Raw genomic sequence first — 21,672 nt, 5'->3', positions numbered from 1 at the left:
GGGTTTAGATAATTTGCAAAAATGGACATAAAAAAAGTCAAAAATACCTTCCGTGAAAAAGTCGACATGATAACATTCTATGAAAGGTTCTTTTCGCCGATTTTGCGGTTAATATTTTTATTTTTTTTTTAATTAGCTAAATTTTAGGCATAAGAATTTGACTAAAAATGTATCTGTAATCAGGTAAAATATTAATTGTTTGCTGAATACGGTTTCAACAATACGGAATGAATTGGTTATTTTCAAAACTTTAATCTGCTTTATATATAATTTATTTTCATGTATTTAGTAGAAATCATCACTGTATATTCATAATTTATTATATATATATATATTATTTAACATCGATTCTTAAATATATATATATATATATATATATATATATATATATATATATATAAAACTATAAAATTCCCGTAGTACGCTATTTTAATATTTTAAAATCGTAGCTATAAAGAGTCTGTCAAGTGAAAAAATTTTAATAAAAAATAAAAAAGGTTTGGGTATAGATAAGGTAAAAGCTGAACTTCTTAAAAAATTAGCAATGGAAATCGCAGAACCATTAGTTTATATTTTTAACATATCTGTAGAGGCTGAAGGCTTTCCTACTCACCTTCCTAAGTAAGGCAAAATCAAACTTCCATTAAAAAGTGAAGGTAAACAAAAAAATGATTACCTTATTATAGAGAATAGATGGTATGCTCAGAAAAATGTATTATCTTTAGATAAAAGAAAACCATGCGTGTGGTATTTTTTAAACTATAAATTTAGAAGAGATATTTTAAAATGGCTAAAAAGCTATCTAGAGAACCGGATGCAGAATATTAATAGAATTGGGCAGATTCAAAGTTCTTACCTACTGTAGATTTTTTCACATTGAGAAGTTTTGTTCCCAAATTACCCTTTTTACCCATTGTCAGTTATGTATGCGTTTTTTTCCATCCCATGCATTACTGTATTATAACAATATTGTAAATACCGAGAAACCAGTTAAAACTCCGTCATTCCGGAATGACACAAGTGGTACACCGCACGCCGTCTCGTAAGAATATTCCGGATCAGCGTTCTGCCGAGTATATAAGAAGTCGCATCGCCGATAATAGTCAATTGTCAGTTCAGTGAAATAAAGTTCGGAATATTGGCGCGAGAGATTTAAATAATTGCAAATAAATTCAGTAAAAATAAGTATCTCTAGTAGTCGTAAGTTAACGTGTTTTCGTAGAATGTGAATAAATTTGTTGACTATTTTCCGTTGTTTTATCTCACACTTAGAGAATGGAAAAAACGCTACCGTATTTTATTAAAATGTGTTTTTCGCCTTTTTTTTGCTCTTTTTACTTATATATACTGGTCTTGCCAACGAAGGTCTTGAGTGCAGAAATAAATCTATTAATTTGCAATAACAAGTCTAACAACAGGACGTCCTACTACATTTCGTCTCTTAGCGGCAAAAGCTTGTGGGAAATCGGATAATCGATGAAGAATTATCGTCAAGAAAGAAATTTGCCAGGCCGGTATAATATAGATATATAAAATATGAGGGTTTATAAGAAATACATTAAAGTATCAAAAAAACAAAATACTTACTGGTACATATTTCATAATTTCCGATTCATAATAAATTTGAGTGATATTGGGTTCTGTTAGATTACTGCTATTAGTACCGTTTAGGTTATCAATCCGTTGGGTGGTGGTTGCCACTATAGTTGGGTTATTTACCGGCTCATAATCCACCTAAAATAGACCAAAATGTTAATTTTATTTTAGTTATCGTATTACTTATAGTTACATCGTGTATACTTTGACCATACCAATATATAAATTTAATCATAAACTTGAAGTTAAACCTTTTTTTGCGATACACCCAGTTAAAACTTCCACAAGCGTTTTTTTCTAACAAAGAATGTATTTTTAATTTTCTTTTAACGCACTGTTAGAACTCCCCAAACACTATATTTTTTAAATTTATTTCCCTACTTCTTGTGGCCACGTACGAAATTTATTTTCCACCTTAAAAGACTAATAAAACGGAAAATTTAGTACACGCCTGAAAGCTCGGTTGATTATTTAGTAGCCGGATCTTAAACAACTTCTAAAATTTTAGCCCGCTTATATTTAGTTTTCCTCTTTTATAAATAAAATATTTTTCCAATTAAAACAATTCGCTGGTTTTCGCCATTTTTGCAAAAATTATACTGACGTTAATTACATTTTTGTTTTTGTTTTTTAAAGAAATATTTTCTTTTTTGAAAACCCTTTAATTATCCCCATAAACCAAGCTACCTGATTATGTTCTGTAATTTATCTAATGCGGCAAAAACTTAATTAAAACTCAGTATTGCGAGCCTCCACCCCTTTAAATTGGCAAGCTAAAGGGTAATTACAAAATGACGCATAAACATACGCGATAAACGACGTATACGAAACCCGTAAATCCAAGAGATTAAGAAGAACAAAGGGCCGTGAAGGGTTTGGTATTAGCGCACGCTTAAGATATTGAAACTTCGCTTAGCTTGCACTTAGTTCTGCTAATTTTGTAGCAGTAGGAGATTAACAGTTTTTTATATTTTTATAATGAATTTTATCGTAAATTATTGTAATAAACTATAGTAATTTTCTTCAATATTCTTAATTAAATGAAAAAGAATGGAAATTTACTTACCAATGTCACAACGGCACAAGCAGATATTAAAGTAACGCTGACCAAAAATATTGACAGCCTTAAGCATCTGCTCTCGGCCACAATCTGACCTGGAGGGCTACAAGCTCCTGGTTCATCTGAAGGAGTGTCTGAAGGCGGACGAGGTCCACAGCAACCATCCAGCCAACAAAGATAGACAAATATCAGGAGTACCACTAGAGTTGGTGAGATTGTTCCGTAAAGTACTATGCTCCTGGTGATCGAAGAAAACATATATGACTTAGATGAGGAGTAGGTATAGACTTATAAAGATTTTTCTAAGGTTGAAGCCTTTGGTGTGACGCTCAAATTACGAGACAGTTTTACCACTAACCAAAACTTTTTATTTTTACTCTCGACACGTGTTTCGCTAACGATGTTAGCATCTTCAAGAGAAGATTAAAACTAAACTAAAACTACTTACAAATTTCTATAAATATGGGTTCGGAAATGCACAGTTTTCAAGATATAGGGTGATTATTTTTTTTTTAAATATTATTTTTTTATTAATATTAAACCAAATATTTACCCGATTCTTTTGAAAGTTGGCAGTATTACTTGTTGTATTAAGAGGCTAATTTAGTTCTAATTAGATTAAAATTATAAGGCCCAGTGGCGTCCCGAGAGACATCTTAGCAAATATTATTGGCAAAAAAATGTACGCCACTGTCTTTTTTCAATTTTAATGTTTCTTGTTTGATTAAGAATTTAAAAGTACAACTTTTTCTTCTTCTCAAAAAAATCTCATGAAAAACTCTCACTTCTTTTTCGATTTTTGAATATTGCTAAGCTTTCGTATGCATCTAATTTTCTATTGTTATTAACTGGTTTAAGTAATTTTAAGTTGTCGATCCCTACAAAGTGACCAGTAATTAAAACATGTTCAGCCACACTTGACTTTTCAGCTCTTCCATATTTCACATGAGCTACATGTTCTTTAAATCTGACATTAATTGATTCTCTGGTTTGTCTTATGTACTTTTTATTTATTTAAAAATTACATTTTTTATTTAAAAAAATATTTTTTATTTCAATTTAAATAATAAAATAAATATATACAGGGTAGTCCAGTTTAAACGTCATTAATTTTAATACGTGATAGAGAATTTAAAAATAAATAGACTCTTATTATAAATTTTTTTTCAGAAAAGTTTAAAAACAAAGATACAGGGTGTTAAAGTTAAGAATTATTATTTGTTTACTTATCATAACTTTTAAACTACCAGCTCAATTTTAATTCAGTTTCGCATGCAGGTTATTGTAGTGAATTATCAATAACTGATGAAGCCAATTTTTATAAAAAATGGCCAGTGGCGTAACATACGGAGGGACTTTTTCTGCCTGGAATCTGCAAGGTGAAAATATTTTTTTATAAGAAGTCAACTGTTAGACTCTCCATTTAATTTGGAAAAAAAAGCTGCCCTTGCGAAATTATGATTTAAGGTTATCACTGTTTTTAAAATATCTTAATTTAATTGTTCAGAAATACCTGCTAAAATGTTGCAAAAATTTATAAAAAAAAAGGAAATCGGGCTTGAATTTGTAAAAAAGTACTACAATAACCTGCATACGAAAGTTAATTGAAATTGAGCTGGAAGTTTAAGAGTTTCTGACATTTCTGAGAAAAATGTTATAATGAAAGTCTATTTCTTTTTAAATTCTCTATCATGTTTAAACTGGATCACCCTGTGTATAAAAAAAATGGAACAAGGCAGAACACCACAACAATGGAATAATGTCCAATCATTACCCTAATACTTAAAAAATATGACATAACCACTCTTGCAAATTACCTTCCTGTCAGTTTGCTGTTTACATGAAAAAACTTATCACTCAAATCATCTCAAATAGGTTAACAGCGAAACTGGATCTTTATTAGCTAAGGGAACAGTAGTTTCGAATACTTAGTTTCGATTAGGTTGTCAGGAACTATCATTCCCAAGTCCTAAAGAACCTTATTGAAAAGTCCATTGAATACAATAAACCACTTGTCACACTGATATTCCTGGAGTTTGAAAAATTCTTTGACATTATTAACTAGTATCAGATATTAAAGTCTCTCCTACTGTAACATTTTGCCGTCATCTCTCCCTATAGAACTGTCGCAGGATATACGGTAAAATCTGGAGAATAAACCCAAACTAGATGCAGTGATTATACACACAGAAGGTGCAGATGGTTCAGAAGGTGTCCAGTTATAGCATACTTGGAATGCCATCAGACCTAATGCCAAGCAAAATATTAAACCCAAGTTCATACTCGGTTAATATACCAGACTGACGGGACTGGGGTTAGAAACGGATGGAGCTAGCAGCTAAAGCGGACATCCGAATATATTCAGACGTCTCCAAAATCAATTTTAGAGTAGGAGCTAGAATATACTGCACTAATCCAAGGCCAGAAGATCAGCTGAAATACGAAACGTCGGTTTGAAAATCTGACGACACCATTTTGTAAAATAGAGAAAGTAGTAATGAGAATGAGTAATTTATTTTGTTATATCTATTTAAACAAAGTCGTAAAAAAATAAAAATTAAATCGCCAATATTCAGTTTTTTCCAAATATCTTCGGAAGTATTCGGCATTTTTGAATTTTCAAAAGGGCGTTTTAATGAGCACCAAATTGTGCAACTTTGCTCGAATTTGAGACACCCTGTACATACATGCCATTGAAATATGTGCAAGAATACTGAACCAAATATATGAATGAACCACTACTAAGAATTGGGGTAGTAAAAGCAAGATACAGGACACTTGTGTTTCAAAAACAAGTAATTGGGATAATTACCGCCTATGCTGTTTACATTTACGAATGTTTAATGTTTTCCTATAGGAATAAGGAATTGTTTGTACATTGGCAGAAAAAGGTCCATACTACATGTGTCTCCGGCTTTATAATAGGCTTCCAGACCGACTTAAGAGAAACGGGAGAAGCAAAAATTTTTTACAAGGAAAGTGAAAAAACTGTTAAAGGACTTGGAGCTGGACTTTTGTTTAACGATGTTTCACTTGTATTACTTTTGTAAACAAATTGAAATAAATAGACCAAGACGATCATAGATCATAGCCTATACAAGACGCATGCAAAAGCAGGAGACGACCACCAATCAGATGGTGCGATGATAGAAAATGATGAATGAATGATGAGCGATGATAGAAAATGAAGAGATGATTCTAGTAAACGGATCCACACAAATTGGATACAGGTGGCAGAAAATACGAGAATGTGAAATCAATCAATAGAGACTTATATGTCAGCCCATAGACGAATATGGCCTGATTTAAAAACCAATAAAAATAATATTTTTAAAATTAAATCGATCTACTATTTTTGTTTTTCTCTATTAAAACTAATATAAATTAGCTAATAGTTTTTAAAAAATTCTTTTTATTTTCCTTACCTAAACTACATTAATATACCACTTACTTGGGAACGGTCGTGATTTGCATGATACACATTGCGACAAAAATAAGTGAAGCGCACGCGATATAACACCGAAATTCCGAATCTGGCTGACTCCTGTACTCTCTCTCGTGCTTCCTGTTCCTAAACCACAACACCGCGGGATTTAAGTCCTCCGAATGCCACCACTTCCTGCAAAAGGAGAAAAAAAAACATTTTTAACATGGCGTTTAATGTGTATACTTGTCATAGTTCGGAAGTAAGAGGCGGTAACTGGAAGTGGTTTGTGTTGAAGGGTAATTAAAACATTCCAAGCAAGGCTTTAGGGATGAATAATGGAGTTGGAATTTATAATAGGTTCTAAGAACGGATTAGCCCGAATTTGGTTTATCCATTAATGTCTTTTTAAGTGGAAACCACCTTATTCGTCTACAAGCTTGTTGTGAATTTATTTTGTAACTATTTATATTGTAATGAATAAACGTTATTATTATTTTTTATATTATACTTTTTTTCTCTCCGCTTAAAAGGGAGAAACAAAAAAATTATATTATAAAAAATAATATTATTAACGTTTATTAATTATAATATAAATAGTTACAACATAAAAGCACAACAAGTTTGTATGCGAATAAGGTGGCAAATTCAGGATTATGTCAAAATACGGTAAGTGACACAATCAGTAATAAAACTTACATTTAGGATATAATTAAGTCCATATTAGGTAGCATTAACTAAGAACCTACTTACATAAAACAAACAAAAGCAATAATCGTTGCAGGTATTTTAAATGAATTAAATTATTAAAAACATCCATTTAGAAAAAGCAGAGACCATCTTTAATTTTAGTTTTGAAAGTTTTCTGATTTTCTATTCGCTTTAAATGCTCAAGAAGCATATTATACAATTTTGGCGAAAAGTATTTCAAACTTCTTTGGCCATAAGTTTTATAACTTGTTGTTAGATATGCTGTGGTATTTCGTCTTTTCTGGATGTTTTGGAAAATTCTTAAACTAATGTTTCCATTTTGAAAAGTTTTGAGTATTTCAATAACTGCCGCAGTTTATTCAGTTTATTTTATTAGCTCGTTTGTTAGATACATTTTATCTTTTCTTAAAAAATAATTTTTTTTATGAATTTTCAGAAACTCCTTCCGAAACATATCATATGATAAATGACTTTGCACACAAGGACATACACTAAATTGAGTTATAAAATTATTAAAATTTATAAAATCTTTAAGGTAAATGAATTTTGAAGGAAGTCTTCTGATTTTCTGAACTAATTCGTTAATATGTAGGTACCAACTTGATACATTGTCAATTTTAATTCCAAGGTATTTGAAGCTTTGCGAGAAAATTGTTATAAGCTACAAATGGCATATATTTTGTTTTCTCGGCGTATGTTAACTTATTATACAGAAACCACTTGCTCAACTCTAAAAAATCACTTTCAATTTAAATTTTCAAAAGTTACGAATAAGTTTTCCCTTAAATTTAATTTTCAGCATATCGTTTATATATCAATGGTAAAAAGCAAGGAATCCAAAGCTTTAGACACAAACTTAACAGTTCTTTCCTCGCTCAAATTGTATTCAATGTTAACACGTTGCTTTCAGTTTGATAAAAAACTATATATTAAAAATTTAATTGCATTCTGCGTGGATCTTTCTCTCTAAACCCAAATTGTAAATAATAAAGGATTTTCTATTTCGTAAAAAAAAACTAACAATTTTTTTTATAATTTGTTCTACAATTTTTGAAAAAATTAATAAAACCGAGACGGGTTTATAATTCGACACTATTTGGTTGCCTTCACTGTTATGTTCCATCTAGGTAATCTGAAAAGGAACCTGTATAAATTCATTTGTTGATTATCGAGGTAAGGACGGAAGAAATTTCTTTTGATATTTGTTTTAGACATTCGCTTCTTATATTATTCCACTCAGACAGCTCGTTTATGAATAGTTTTATTAAGTTCTGATATGAAAAGGTTTTCTCCCAGGGAACTGTAACTATAATAATAATTATTAAACTCGTTTGATATGTCCTTATTCTTAGTGATATTATTACGAATATTGCTTTTTGAGTTCTTGGTTTATTTTTATTACATATTTTATTTGGGCTTAAAGGTACTCTTTTTTGCTATTTTTGGTTTGTGTTCTTAACAGAAATTTGCATTGGCTATATTTATTTTTTAGAATTATGTCGTTTAGTTTCTTGACTAATTACTCTAAACTAGTGTCTAGTTTTTTCAAAATAAGGTATGACTTTTACGAAGTTTTTTTTACTTTTAGTCTGATAATGCCCTAGTAGGGGAAACATGAAAACCTGTAAACTATGTTTTATATATTATATTATATATATATTATACCTATATATATATATATATATATATATATATATATATATATATATATATTATACCGTGATACTATAAATTTTGCATTTTTGTTTATACTGCAATAGTGGTACGTCAGTGTTTTTGCGAATGACTTTAGACGTACGGCGCTAAGTCATTGTTGGCTATGTCAATAGTTATTCTAATGTTACTTATCCACTGTTAAGCGACAGTCTGAACAAACTTGATTTGCTATCAGTCTACATATTAAATCAAATGGAAGATTGTAAATAGATAGATGCGGTATACGCAGACTTTTTCAAAGCCAGTATCATCTGGAGTCCCTCAAGGTGGTAATACTTCTCCATTTCTTTTCAGCATTTTTGCCAATATCACTTCGTTTAATGTTAGCAGACGATTTAAGGTTTTAGAGACCTGTAAATATCTTAAAAGATCAATAATTATTGCGAGATAATCTAGTTAGAGTACAAAACTGGTGTGTACAAAATAAACTTTACTTAAATGCAATTAAATATTCGTTTATGAGTTATTTTCGCAAAACCAGTAGAATTAAAGCAAGCTATACAATTGGTTGCCAACCTTTGACGTATTTTTCTTCTATCCGGGATATGGGTGTCATTTTATATAATAATTTTTAAAGGGCAATTTTGTTTACCACATAAGTACACACTGTTTCAATAAAAGCATCTACACTTCTTCGTTTTGTTACTAGGAATTGTAAATATTTTTTAATAGATTCTACAAGATTAATTTATTATGTTTTGGTTGGAACGGTTTTGGAATATTTTTCAGTTGTGTGATCGCTTATTGCAAAAATCATGTTGACACTTTGGAGACAGCCAACATAGATTACTCAGATATACGTATGCATACCATACTCACACTTCCATTGCAAATCATGATTATTCTTCTATTTAACAACTATCCTTATCGAGACTTAAGTCCGATAAGGATAGTTGTTAATTATCGCTTATTGCCAAAATCATGTTGACACTTTGGAGACAGCCAACATAGATTACTCAGATATACGTATGCATACCATACTCGCACTTCCATTGCAAATCATGATTATTCTTCTATTGAACAACTATCCTTATCGAGACTTAAGTCCCGCTTTGATATGTCCGGAGCTGCTTTTACTTATAGAGTGATATTGTCGAAATATTTTAAAGCAGATTAACTATCATGTTTCCTATCAAATTTCATGATTGCACAGTATTTCCAACAATGCTTTCCACAGAATAATTTATATTTACAAATTATTAGATACAGGGCAGGGCCTTGAAAGCTGTGGCGATTTGCGGAACACTGAAAAAGCTTCTACTCCTCGACATATAGATGGTGGCAAGAAAGCGAAATCAGCTCCTCGAGACTACACGCACTCAAGCATGTATTGTATCATGAAAAACTAACTTCTATTCTATTCTATTCTATTCTTCTATTCCAAATTTTGCGAAAAATCTTGTGGACAAAATGGATCTGTTATATTTCGCACAAAATTTTTTCAGGTATTTAGATTAGTATGTTGTATGTCAGCTTTCATTATACGTTTGTTCTTCAGATAACAAAGTTCCTAAATAAATTGCGTTATAAGTTTATACATTATGGAACTTGAAAGAATGTTTATATTTTATTTAGTGTTTTAACAAGCATATACAAATATTAATTTTTATTGTATAACATGAATTTTTTGCTGTAACATCTTTTTATAATATAGAAATACATTTTGCAAATATTTGTTGTTTAATTTCTGAAACCCAGACCTATGTTTCTAGTAGGAAATATATGGATCTTTCCGAAATTATAGTACGCAAATAGAAAAAGTTGAAAGTGGCAAATGGAGGACTTTATTTAATATAGGGACAAAAAAGTCCCAATTTAACACTTTTTCAATCTACCTACCATAATTTTGAAAAAAACCACACATTTTAAGGGCACCACTAATTTTAAGGGCACGGTATAAAAAAGCAGAATTCAATTTTGGTGCCATAATTAAATTTTAAATTACTCGCTATTATGACGTCACAAATCCATTTTCACTTCCGGTTAGTACTACTCCTCGACATTCAAAGGGCGCAACAGCCAATCGACGATCACTGTTCTATTGGTTCTTATGAGAGTAAAGTCTAAGAAGTATTAAACTATTGATAAGTACAGGGGCTTTAAAATAGTTACAATCTTAATATATTTAATATTGCTTTAACTTGTTTTAAAAGACGTTTTGGCTAAATGTTGTTTTCTTTTTTGTAAATAAAGTTTTACTTGTTAATTTCGTTTTAGTCTTATTTTTAGTTTTTGGTTATGTAAGATGGAAGAAAAATATATAACATAATATGGAAGAAAAATATTCTCAATTTTTTACTTTTTTTTCAATTTTAGAGTTTTCAGGTCCTGCTAAAATAGATCGATCAGTAGGGTTGGTTGATGTAGAGTTTTCTCTCTTTTTAATCTTTATTCAGTATAAAATATAAAGAATGTGCGCAATACTATTTCGGGATATTCTTAGCACTTCATTGATTAAATATTCCGGCCGAGGATGAATTAAATAGAATTTAACAATAAAAACGTAACTTAAAAACAAGTACGTAATGTATCTGATATATTTTAAAACGCAAACATTGGAGAAAAAGTACTTACTAAATTTTCGGAATTTTTCATTATTTTAGTAGTATACCCCAAAACAAAGCTTTGAGAGTTAAGTATAGTCCTAAAATTTTGTATTCTCTTGTACGAATGCAAATAATCTTCATACTAAGATTACTGATGGATCAGTGGTAGGTCGTCCATTAGGTAATCGAGTCAATGACATTCTAAAAAAAATACTTCTTTTAAACTGTATCTACTTCAAAAACTAGACACAATAAGACAAACTTAAATTATTTTGAAATCTTTGAAAAACAGATAATAACGCCAAGATCTTCATCTGAAAATATGGACAATTTTTGAAATTCTTAGGCACATACATACATTTCCAATTTTTGAAAGACCTAAAGAAGACGTCTTGGAAAACATTAAAAAAACTGCTCCAAAAGTCTGGCAAATGTGAAGAAAATTAATCCCTAGCGGGCACAAAATTACGTCAGATACCTGGAATAAATAAAATGGAATACTTTAAATGCGTGGAGCAAAATAACAAAAATGCCTGGATTAAACATAGCTTAAAAAACCAAGAATGAAGGTTAAATGCCCGGAACAAAATTGAAAATTAGTGGAAGGTTAAAAAACATTAAAGAACTGATCCATCCACATATATTACTTAAAAAATGTCTTGAAGGATCTTTGGTTGTTAACAGGCTAGTTTAACAAAAACAGTAACTTCAAAACAGTAATTTGTACATTTTAAGAAAAATCCTATGTTTAGTACTTTGGAAAATAATATTAAAGACTTAAGGGTAAAAAAATTATAGGTAAAATAATATGAACTGTTATGATATACGTGATAATTACGATGCTTTATACAACTTATTATAATACCTGTTAAATTAATTCAACTTCCGAATAAATTACGCGTCTATCAGCCAAAAAGTGCATAATTAATTTTCAACTTAACACTCGCAAAACAAAACCCTCTCTTCTAAGTATTTTGTTCTACAATGCAAACCATTGTCTGAATTCCTCTTCTCCTTGCAAGCTCTCCGTATTAATTTAACCGCATTTGTCAAAAGCAAATACGCTGTAGAGATACCAGGGATACAATGCATTCCTATTTCAAACTATAATAACGTTAATCCTCCGCATATGTATATGGAAATACGCCATTTAGTTTTAATGTAGTTAGAATATTTGCCTACCGAAATTTAAACAGAAACTGTCACGTAACACCTAATTCGTGTTATCAAATTAAAATCAGTATAGGTTTTGGCGAAATTGAAAAATTGCTTTTTCGGGTGCAACGAAAATTCGAATTTTCATGCGTTCTATATGGTAAAAAAAACTGACAGGATCATTTATTTTATATAAGCTGAATAGTCCGGACGTGTAAGAATTTATATGTGCTGCATATTTAAGATGTACCAATATTTTTTATAAAACATAATTTAACCTATCTATAAAACAATATCTGTTCTAGGCAAAAAAAAAATCTTTCTTTAAAAGGAAATTATTAATTCAATCAATATAATCCACTTGTAAAATGTTTACCAGACTAATATTCAGACTTTAAACCTTTATTTGTATAATTTAAAATCTTTTTAGTCATTTTTCATGCTTATGTTTATTCCGTGTGTATTTTCGTATTTTGTTTATTACTCTTAATTTGACGTTTTCTAATTTCTTTTTTCAAATGTTTCATAATTTTTTAATCGGATTAGGACCTGGTATCTGAACTAAAAAAATTTCTTTTCTCTCGTTTATTTTTCCTATTAAAAATATACATTCTTCAAGTTTATTTGCATTTTCTTGAATATTTTTTTAATCCGTCAATAGGAAAACTTGTCCATTATCCCACCAATCAAATGAAATGTCTTATCAGAACTTTACGACTATTTTAGTATTAAAATTTGCCTCAGATCCATTTAAGTTATGCATTAGTTTATAAAATCTCGTAATTTAATGTCTCGCTTTGCATTCTCAACCTAACAATTTTTATTAGCTTTCACATAAATTCTTCATAAGATTAAGATCTGGTGACTAAAGTAGTATGTGTAGTTCATAGAAGCGGATGCTTGGATCATGATTTTATTCCATAAATAATCTTAAATTTTTTTAAATCGTATTTTGTTGGCAAATATTTCTATATAGGAAAAAAATACTATGAGAAAAATATAAATCAAGTACGTGCGAGACATGTAGAGAATAAAAAACTTTAGGTGTATAATAAAAACCGTCACACGAAGATTTATTTTCTATGTTATTTCTATTTTGGGAGAAAGAAATTTAAAACCAATTTGAATCTATGATTAATACCGCCTAAAAATATTTTGCCTATTACTAGGCTAGGCTCTATCTGTAGATTTTTACATGCAATTACGTAACAATTAAATTTTTTGAAAGACACGTGTTTTTTTTCAAAATAGATGTTAGTAGAAAATGTTGACATTTACAGTTTGGGCTGCCTAACGCAAAAAACAGTAACTCACATTTTTGATCAAACTGAGATTTTATTGTAAACGTACTTAAAGTATCATGTCCTGAAAGACGAAGTTATAATCATATCCAAAGACAGTAACTAAGTACCTCAGAATACCTAAAAACCTGAAAAATACAGCAAATACAACCACTCATATAGAAATACAGTAACTGTAGTGCAGTTACTTTGTTTTATCGTGGGATATGTAGTTGCTGTATTTTAAAATGGTAACATAGCTGATCAAAACAAAAAAAAAGCATTGCGAAGAAGACAAATAATTCGATGAAGCGTAAACCCTTAATAAGTTAGCAGAGGTTTGTTTTCAGAAAGGATCGAATATCCTTAAATATGAGACTTTACCGAAAAAGACAAAGAGTAAAGTTTTTTATAAAAAAAAATTGATTCAGATTTTTTAAGGTTAAACAGTTGTTGAAGTACGGAATATCTCGGCTACAAAAAAATGAAATATTATTAAACAAAACTTTTAATGCCTCTTAATGGACAAAATTATTGGAAATCCCTATTTAAATGCGAAACAACATGATTTAGTAGATTTAGTAAAAAACAAACGGTCTCACTTGAAGATGATTAAAGTACCCACTAATTTTTCCTTTAGTCCTAATTAATATTTAGCTTCCTAAATTTTAAAAAGTTGTTATATTAAAAAAAAATTATATTTTGTTGATTTTGCTGTGGCCAAAGATACTTACTAACCAAAGATATGCTTTACTTAATTAAAAAAGTTCCTATATTACATGTATATAATTTTTATTTATTTTCCAAAAAACAATCATATAGTTTTTATTTAAAACACATTAAAAGTAATTACTGTGTTTTTAAGAACAATTAAATACAATTTAGTAAATCATTAATAATGCATTAACTGCAGTTATCGTATTTTTTGTAAAATATATCAGTTGGTGCACATGGTGTTTATTAGTTTCCTAATAAATTAAATATTTATAAATTAAATAATTATCCCGGCTAGAAATCAAAGAAAACAGATTACCGTTGACTGCAACTATAATAAACTATTAATCCAAAACAGGATAAACAGGATAACGGGCAATTAATTTTAAACTTATTCCCAATACAGATTTATACTTACTTGCATTCGAGGCACGTCGACCTGTCAGGCAGCAGGTTTGATTCGATCATCCCTAAAGTCTGAAAACAATAAAGTTTGCTTTATTAGAGCTTAATGTCAGTATTTTGGCCTAATAGGATTAGAGGAGCAAGCTGCCATTTAGGCTGTAGGAATAAATTCATTAAGCCACTGGGAAAAGAATCCTTAACGTAAAATGCTTAATTTTCTTTATTAGCTACACTCAAGTTTTTAAAATTACTGGGTCACAATTTAGGGGGATCAGGCAGAAACATTAAGAAATTTTACTGGATGGTAGAGTAATTTTATGAATAGAAACAAATGGCAATTAGAATTATTAGAAAGAAATTAGCATATTAGAAAGATTACTTTTTATTAGTTAAAAATTAAACATGGCATAACCAGAAAATTTCCACGTATAGAAAGTATCACTTTCTGCTGTTGAACAATGTTGTTAATCTTTAAAATGTAAATGTTAATTTAGTAAAGTCTAATTTTCGAACTTCCATTTTTTTATTTCAAATTTAGCACGAAGTTTTGATTGGGAAATATCTCTAACCGTTTTCAAGTACGCTGTAAGTAAACTGACAACAACAATAATTTTATACATACTAAAGGTGTGTATCGTCCGATAATGTGTGAAGTACATTAGATCTTGTAGTGTCTTCTTGGCTTTGCGTGATATAAGTTGCTTACAGGAATCCTCTTTTCTTCCAATGTTGCTTCTTGCACAATATCTTTACTTCTATCTATTGTATGTTGTGCCCATTGAACCAAGCGTGATCTGCTCTATTCCTGATCTGCAAACCTCTCGGATTCGGGCCAACTTTCGATATTCTTCTATCCGAATTACCAATGATTGTCTTGTCTTTCCTATGTATGACTCTCCATTATCACAGGGTTTTGGTATACGCAATTTTTGGTGCCCAATAAGCATTCTGGCTCGGTCCTCGGTACTAAACCTCGTATGGTTCTTATCGCAGTCTTGATATTAAACTTTTTAGCAAGTTTTTTTTTATTTTTCTTTGAAATTTTCTTGATGTACTAAGTCGTTAAAAATCCTGTAGGATCCTCTCGTTGCTGTGGCTCTTTCATTGTTATTTCTGCTGCGTTCCTAATAGTTATCTTTATTAGTTTGCTTGGATACCCGTTCTGCTATAAGTGTTTCGTGATATTTTTCACTTCGCTGTTAAAATCAATATTGTCTTAAGTAAAATCTCTATTGTTGTGACGAATTCATAATGAGTTACTTATTTCATTGGGTATAACGTCACAAAAAAAATCTTCTTCTTTTCAATTTTTTGAGCATGTGAGATAGTAATTTCTAAATTGATTTTTGCTATAAGTGACGTAATACCCAATAAAATAAGTAACTCATCAATATTGTTGTTGCATATTATGGCTGCCCTCAGATACAAGGTTTTAATGTTTTCCCCCTTTGTTAAACCAGGATAATTGTAATTGTAGTGCAGGTATTGTCCTGTGTATGCTGGTTTTCGATAGACTCATTTTTAGGCGTCCATTAATGTTCTTTACAAAAACATATAAGCAGCACAGGGTTGACTTAGTTTCCAACTTCATGGTAAATGATCTATCCATGCTCTGCTTGATGGTATTGATGTGTTTCACAAAGTCTGGATGACCCTTTTTTGGATTTACTCCATGTATAGATTAGCCACCATTTCATCCGTGACGTAAAATCTATTTTTAAATTGAAATAAGCAGGTATGAAGACAAACTGGCAAAAGATCCATTACTCCCTCCGGTGGAAATCCGGTGTATTTTGCAAGTATTGTCTGACTTTTTCTCTGATGATGTTAAGGGAGACTCCAATGGGCAAATTTGTATAAAGACTCTTAACACCAACGCTTACTAGCTTACTAGTGGGTTTAACGTTAGTGACTTGGTTGGAAATGAGCAAAGTTATGTATAAGGGAGGCGGTATTCCCTTGTGTCTCATGCTTTAGCAAGCTTTTTAAAAGGCTTGTAAATGCTTCCTTCTACTGCTGGTGTAGGATTCACTTTCTATAGGTATTATCCATTTGGTGTTTATGTTTTGTTGTTGTGATTTTTGTATTGTTTGGTACCTTTTAATAATTTCTAAAATATTTAGTGATAGGCTTAAATACTGAATGAGCAGCAATCTTAATACTCCTGAATTATATTAGGGTTGATATTAGAATGTGAAATTTATACTTAGGTTAAACATATTTTTATTTTTACGAGCTCCTTTATAAGTAGGATCAGACCCGTGCGCAGGATTTCTTCTTTAAATTTGAGAGAAGAGGAGGGGTATTTTTTTGAGCAATATTTGTGAATGCGTCTGACAACATCATCATAGGATATTTAAATAGCAAATTCGTTTTTACAGGTTAGTTGCTTTATATTTTTTTGACTGAATAACACACGGAGATGAAAAAGGTCTTGAAAATTAGTATACTTTATAGTGACCGAGGGAAATATGCGATGTATTGAGTGTTCAACATTTTCAGGAAAAAATTATAAAACTTATGGTAATGTTTCATATACTAAAAAATTTTCGGGGCAATTTTTTCCCGAAAAAATATAAAAAAATGCGTAACATCCTGTTTTCCTTTAAGTAACTATAATATATAGGAATTTTGTATTTTTTTTCTCTGTGTAGAAATACAACTACTTGTATAGATACTGAGCAGGTTCATGTCAAAAATTATCTTTCTGTTAGAAGACTACAAATTAATTTTCGGTTAAGTGAAAACGAGTCGAATCATCTTATTAGAAGTGGTAAAATTTTAATTGACCAATCATTTGAGCGACATTTGACAATTTTTTACGTCATTTGTCATTAATGTATTTAGCAAAATTGTTAAGAGCATGACGTACAATGTGAAAATTATTCTCTATAATTTTGATGAGTAAAGTGACATAACAAACAATGTAATATTTAAAATCATTTAAGTAAATTCTTCATTTTTCTTGATTTTTTGTTAAACCTTTCAAAAATACTAAAAATAACCTTGACCTCAGATTTTATGAGCTTGATAGCTTAGTCAAAGTCAGTTTTTATCATAAATGAGTAATTTAGATTTTTAAAACTAAAACAATAGGTTTCTAATTTGATATATAAATCGTGAAAACATTTATTTTCAATGGTGCTAATTAAGAAAGAGAGCCGACCTCCAGTATCTATGTCTATAAAGAGTTTTTTTAAACAATTGGAATAAGTAATTAATCAAGTGCCTTAAAAGCTGATGAACACAAAACCCGTATTTGACTAAAAGTTTAAGGCACTCTCTCTTTGTTAGGCCACATTTTTTTTTAATAATCACTTTTCTAATCAAAATTTTGTGCTTGTTCATGACCGTTAAGTGTAAGGCAGTTACTCTATATTACTAACCAATAAAACAATTAGGTTATGAAGCTAAAGAAGCTTATAAGATTGGTAAAATATGTATTGGCGTCAAGTCTGTGAATCGTTCTGCGAGCGTTAACCAAAGTTCAGCACTCACTTTTACAAAACTATTTTTCAGAATAAAATCCAGAATTAGATCTGAACAATTCTTATACGACGTTAAAAAAAATTTGTGCATTCCGATATAGCTTTTGATAAAGAAATAGCTTTATTTCGTAATTAGCGCAGAAAAGAATATTCTCGCCCGTCTTATGAAACCTATGGTGCCATCTGCAATAAGATTACTGGAGCCGAAAAGGTAGGCTATTCACACAAATATTAATTGAAATAAAACTCAATAAAATGTGCGAAATCTATAATTCTACTCTTTTAGGAGCCATTACATTAATTACATTAATAAATACACTTAAATTTGTGATATTTCTGCTAAAACAATAAAATTGCTCTAAAGATGTGAGAGTAAAGTTCAAAAACGAGCATAATGTCGCAATGTTATAAATCTGCACAAAGTTTTTTAGTTAATTTAATAAATCTTGGATATCTCATTTTTATGTGAAATGAGTACCTATGGTGATCATGCGTTCTGTCCAGACATGCAGTTGAGATATTAGCAATTCATATGAAGTAAATTAAATTTAAATATTAAGAAAATGCCATGCTTGGCAAAATAAAACACTGGACCAAGTGTAAAATTTACAGTTTTACAATAAAGATTTTTCCTTCTATCCCTTAGAACAAATTCATCCAATTAAGGGAATTAAATGTTATTGATAGCAATCTTATTTTTAATTTGTCTTTTAAATACAATAGTATTAGACCCTTAAATATAATTAAGATAAACCCGATACTCTCCCCTTGATACTAGACAATTTAATCAGAAAAGATAGTTCCTCTATCGACTCCCATCGACGACAATATCGTCTAATTTATAAAGTAATTAGGAAAACGCTGGCCGTCCGAAACCCTTAAAAAGTTTAAAGCTTTTGCTTTGACGTTTAACTCACTTTAAGCCCCCTTCTCCCTAGGAAATTGCCAACTTTTCAAGATCAAGTTTAGACTATTTTGCCTATTCCAATCGCGAAAGGCGGACTAAACTTTAATTTCTCTTAAGTAGTTTTAAAACTGCTTGAAATGACATCTCGAAATATATTTGAAAGGGATTTATTGAATTTATAAAACACTTTCCAGTATTTATATTTATGAATTTTTTGCATGCATTTTTGCATTGCATTTTAATGGCGAATTTTAAAGGTTTTAATTTTATAATATCAATTTTGTATATTAATTATTGCTGTTTTATTGATGTTTTTTTTAATGACCTAAAATATTTATAGAAGTTAATAATTTAATAGAAGAAAATTTTGATTATTAAATTGCGTATATACAGGTTGGGGAATCGATCCTTACGCATAAAGAGGTACTTAAAGGCGCTCTGCTACTCGCCTGCTACGTCGTTGTTTTTCAGTATGACGTTAGTAAGCATCTAATTTTGATAAAGGCACTGTATTACTTGCAATAAAATCTCGCAAAATATTACGCGAAAGTTCAGGCATTTATAAAATATTTTTCTGATGTAGGCTTACTTACATCAGTATACAACGCACATAGAATCGTAATCTCAAAATGTTTCTTATTATCTGGTGTGACATAGTGCAAATTAAAGCGTTATTCTAATAAAATATCGAAAAGGTCCAGAAACAAAAGAACGACTGAAAGAAAGGGTTTATGGTGTCCTAGAAGTGGATTCAACATGATTCAATGAAGAGGACAGTAGTCTTGCTAATAATAGACCTATCCCAGGGCTAAGTTAGTCAGGTATTTTTGGGCGTTTTTAATTAGTTTTAATATATGAAAAACGGCCTTAAACATGGTCGCTGAAAATATCAGCTCAAACGTTCAATTTTTAAAGATACCGACTACGCAAATAAAAACTACCGTGCTCACTTCAACGGAAGGAATATATATGTCATGTAATGGTAAGGAAAATTTATTCAAAGATTCATCTGAAAATAGACTATTTCCTAAATATTTTTTATTTTTAAAAAGGTCTAAATCTTCGGGAATTATTTCCTGAGTTTTGGAATATTTGAAACATTTGTACCCATGTATTCTGTAAATACTGGCAACAGTTTTAGGGTTCATTCCCAGTTTCTCTACTATAACACTTCTACTTATCATCTTAATTGCTCTTCTAGGGTCCTAGAAACAATTTCTTTCAATCGCTCTTGCTTCTATTTGATATAATGTTTATATTTTTTTACTTTATAATAGAGTTTATATTTTCTTTTTATTAGAATAGGGCTTTAATTTTTAGTATGCAATACACAGCTTAATAAATATTTAAAAATTTCGATTCTATATAGCTTGTACACTAATGTATGTAAAGCCTGCCTTAGAAAAGTATTTTAGAAATGCCTGAACTTTCACGAAATATTTTGCTACATTTTATTGCAAGTAATACAGTTTCCTCTATCAAAGTTCTAAATCAAAGTACTAAGCAAAGTTACCAGATAGGTCAAACTTTCTCCCACTAGAAAGCCTCTAGTTTCCCAAAAAAAGGGAGCTTTAAAATTTTTTTTCTCACTTACTTTTACAATGCAATATATATAAAAAATTGCAACTACTATTACTGTTACTACGTACTGCGGATATACTTATGAGCAGAAATAAAATTAAATCGAACAAATTATCATATGTCGCCTAAGAACTCAGCAAAACTGCACCTAAAGAAAACGTTTTGCGCAATGATGTGTCCTCAGTCACACATATGGTAGGCTGTAATTATGAGTAAGATTGACATTTAAGAATATTATTGATACCTTTATTAATTTTTTCTACTACCGTGCGTAAAGTGCTCACTTAACACACTTCCCAGGGTGTATAAAGTTTCACTTTTTAAAAAGTAATTTGACGTTTATTTGACATTTATTAATTTAAAGTTTGTAAACAAATGTTTTGAATTTTTTTTTACCGTAAAGTCGTTTAAGTGCGTAATCCCCGCTTAAACCCGCTTAAAAAAAGGGGATAAAAAAATCCCCTTTTATTCATGGGAATTGTCGCATTCGCCTATGGCTCATGCCAATTCATCAAAAAAGGATCATTTTACACAATTGTTACATAAATAATTATTATATTTATAAAAATAACTCAATTTCCTACATATGTGTTGCAAAATACAATATACAAATAATAACTATATTTTTCTTTTCAGACAACTGAATTCCACCAAAATTCCTAATAAATATTTTATCACACTAAGAATCCCACTGATATATTAAAAAACCTTTAAACTTAGTGCTAAAACCACTAATCTGGCAGCACTGCTACTGAAAAACAATGACAGCAGGCGAGTAGCAGGGCGCATGTAATACATGCGTGCCATACCTTACCTTTAAGCACCTCCCTATGCGTAATGATTGATTCTCCAACCTGTATATGTATTTTTCATCTTTTTATTATTCTTCGGAGAAATATTATATTATTATGACATTATTAAATTGACTATTCTTATGCTATTTTGACTAAAGAATTAAGTTTTTTAATAAAACTTTTAATAGTTGAATTTCTCCTAGAAGTTATATATAGCGTGTCCTATTTTTTGTAGCGGATTTCAAACTTTATTATCGTAACCTTAAGGTTAAATTAGGGTCAAATTACAAAAAGC

General features: G+C 30.1%; 1 protein-coding gene across 5 annotated transcripts in view; it reads right to left on the bottom strand.

Moving 5' to 3' along the window:
• Nucleotides 1–21,672, bottom strand: part of LOC126739261 (adenylate cyclase type 2) — a 169,617-nt gene that overhangs the window by 7,427 nt on the left and 140,518 nt on the right. For all 5 annotated transcript variants that reach the window (XM_050444854.1, XM_050444852.1, XM_050444853.1 and 2 more), the window contains 4 exons: nt 14,621–14,679; nt 6,108–6,275; nt 2,663–2,894; nt 1,588–1,734 (listed from right to left, as the gene is read on the bottom strand). In XM_050444854.1, coding sequence (XP_050300811.1) covers nt 1,588–1,734; nt 2,663–2,894; nt 6,108–6,275; nt 14,621–14,679 — 606 coding nt within the window. The remainder of the gene's footprint in view (nt 1–1,587; nt 1,735–2,662; nt 2,895–6,107; nt 6,276–14,620; nt 14,680–21,672) is intronic.

The sequence above is a fragment of the Anthonomus grandis genome, chromosome 8, assembly GCF_022605725.1.
Source record: "Anthonomus grandis grandis chromosome 8, icAntGran1.3, whole genome shotgun sequence".
NCBI classification, from domain to species: domain Eukaryota; kingdom Metazoa; phylum Arthropoda; class Insecta; order Coleoptera; family Curculionidae; genus Anthonomus; species Anthonomus grandis.
Note: the sequence above shows the minus strand (reverse complement) of the source record. Positions and strands in the feature narration are given on the sequence as shown.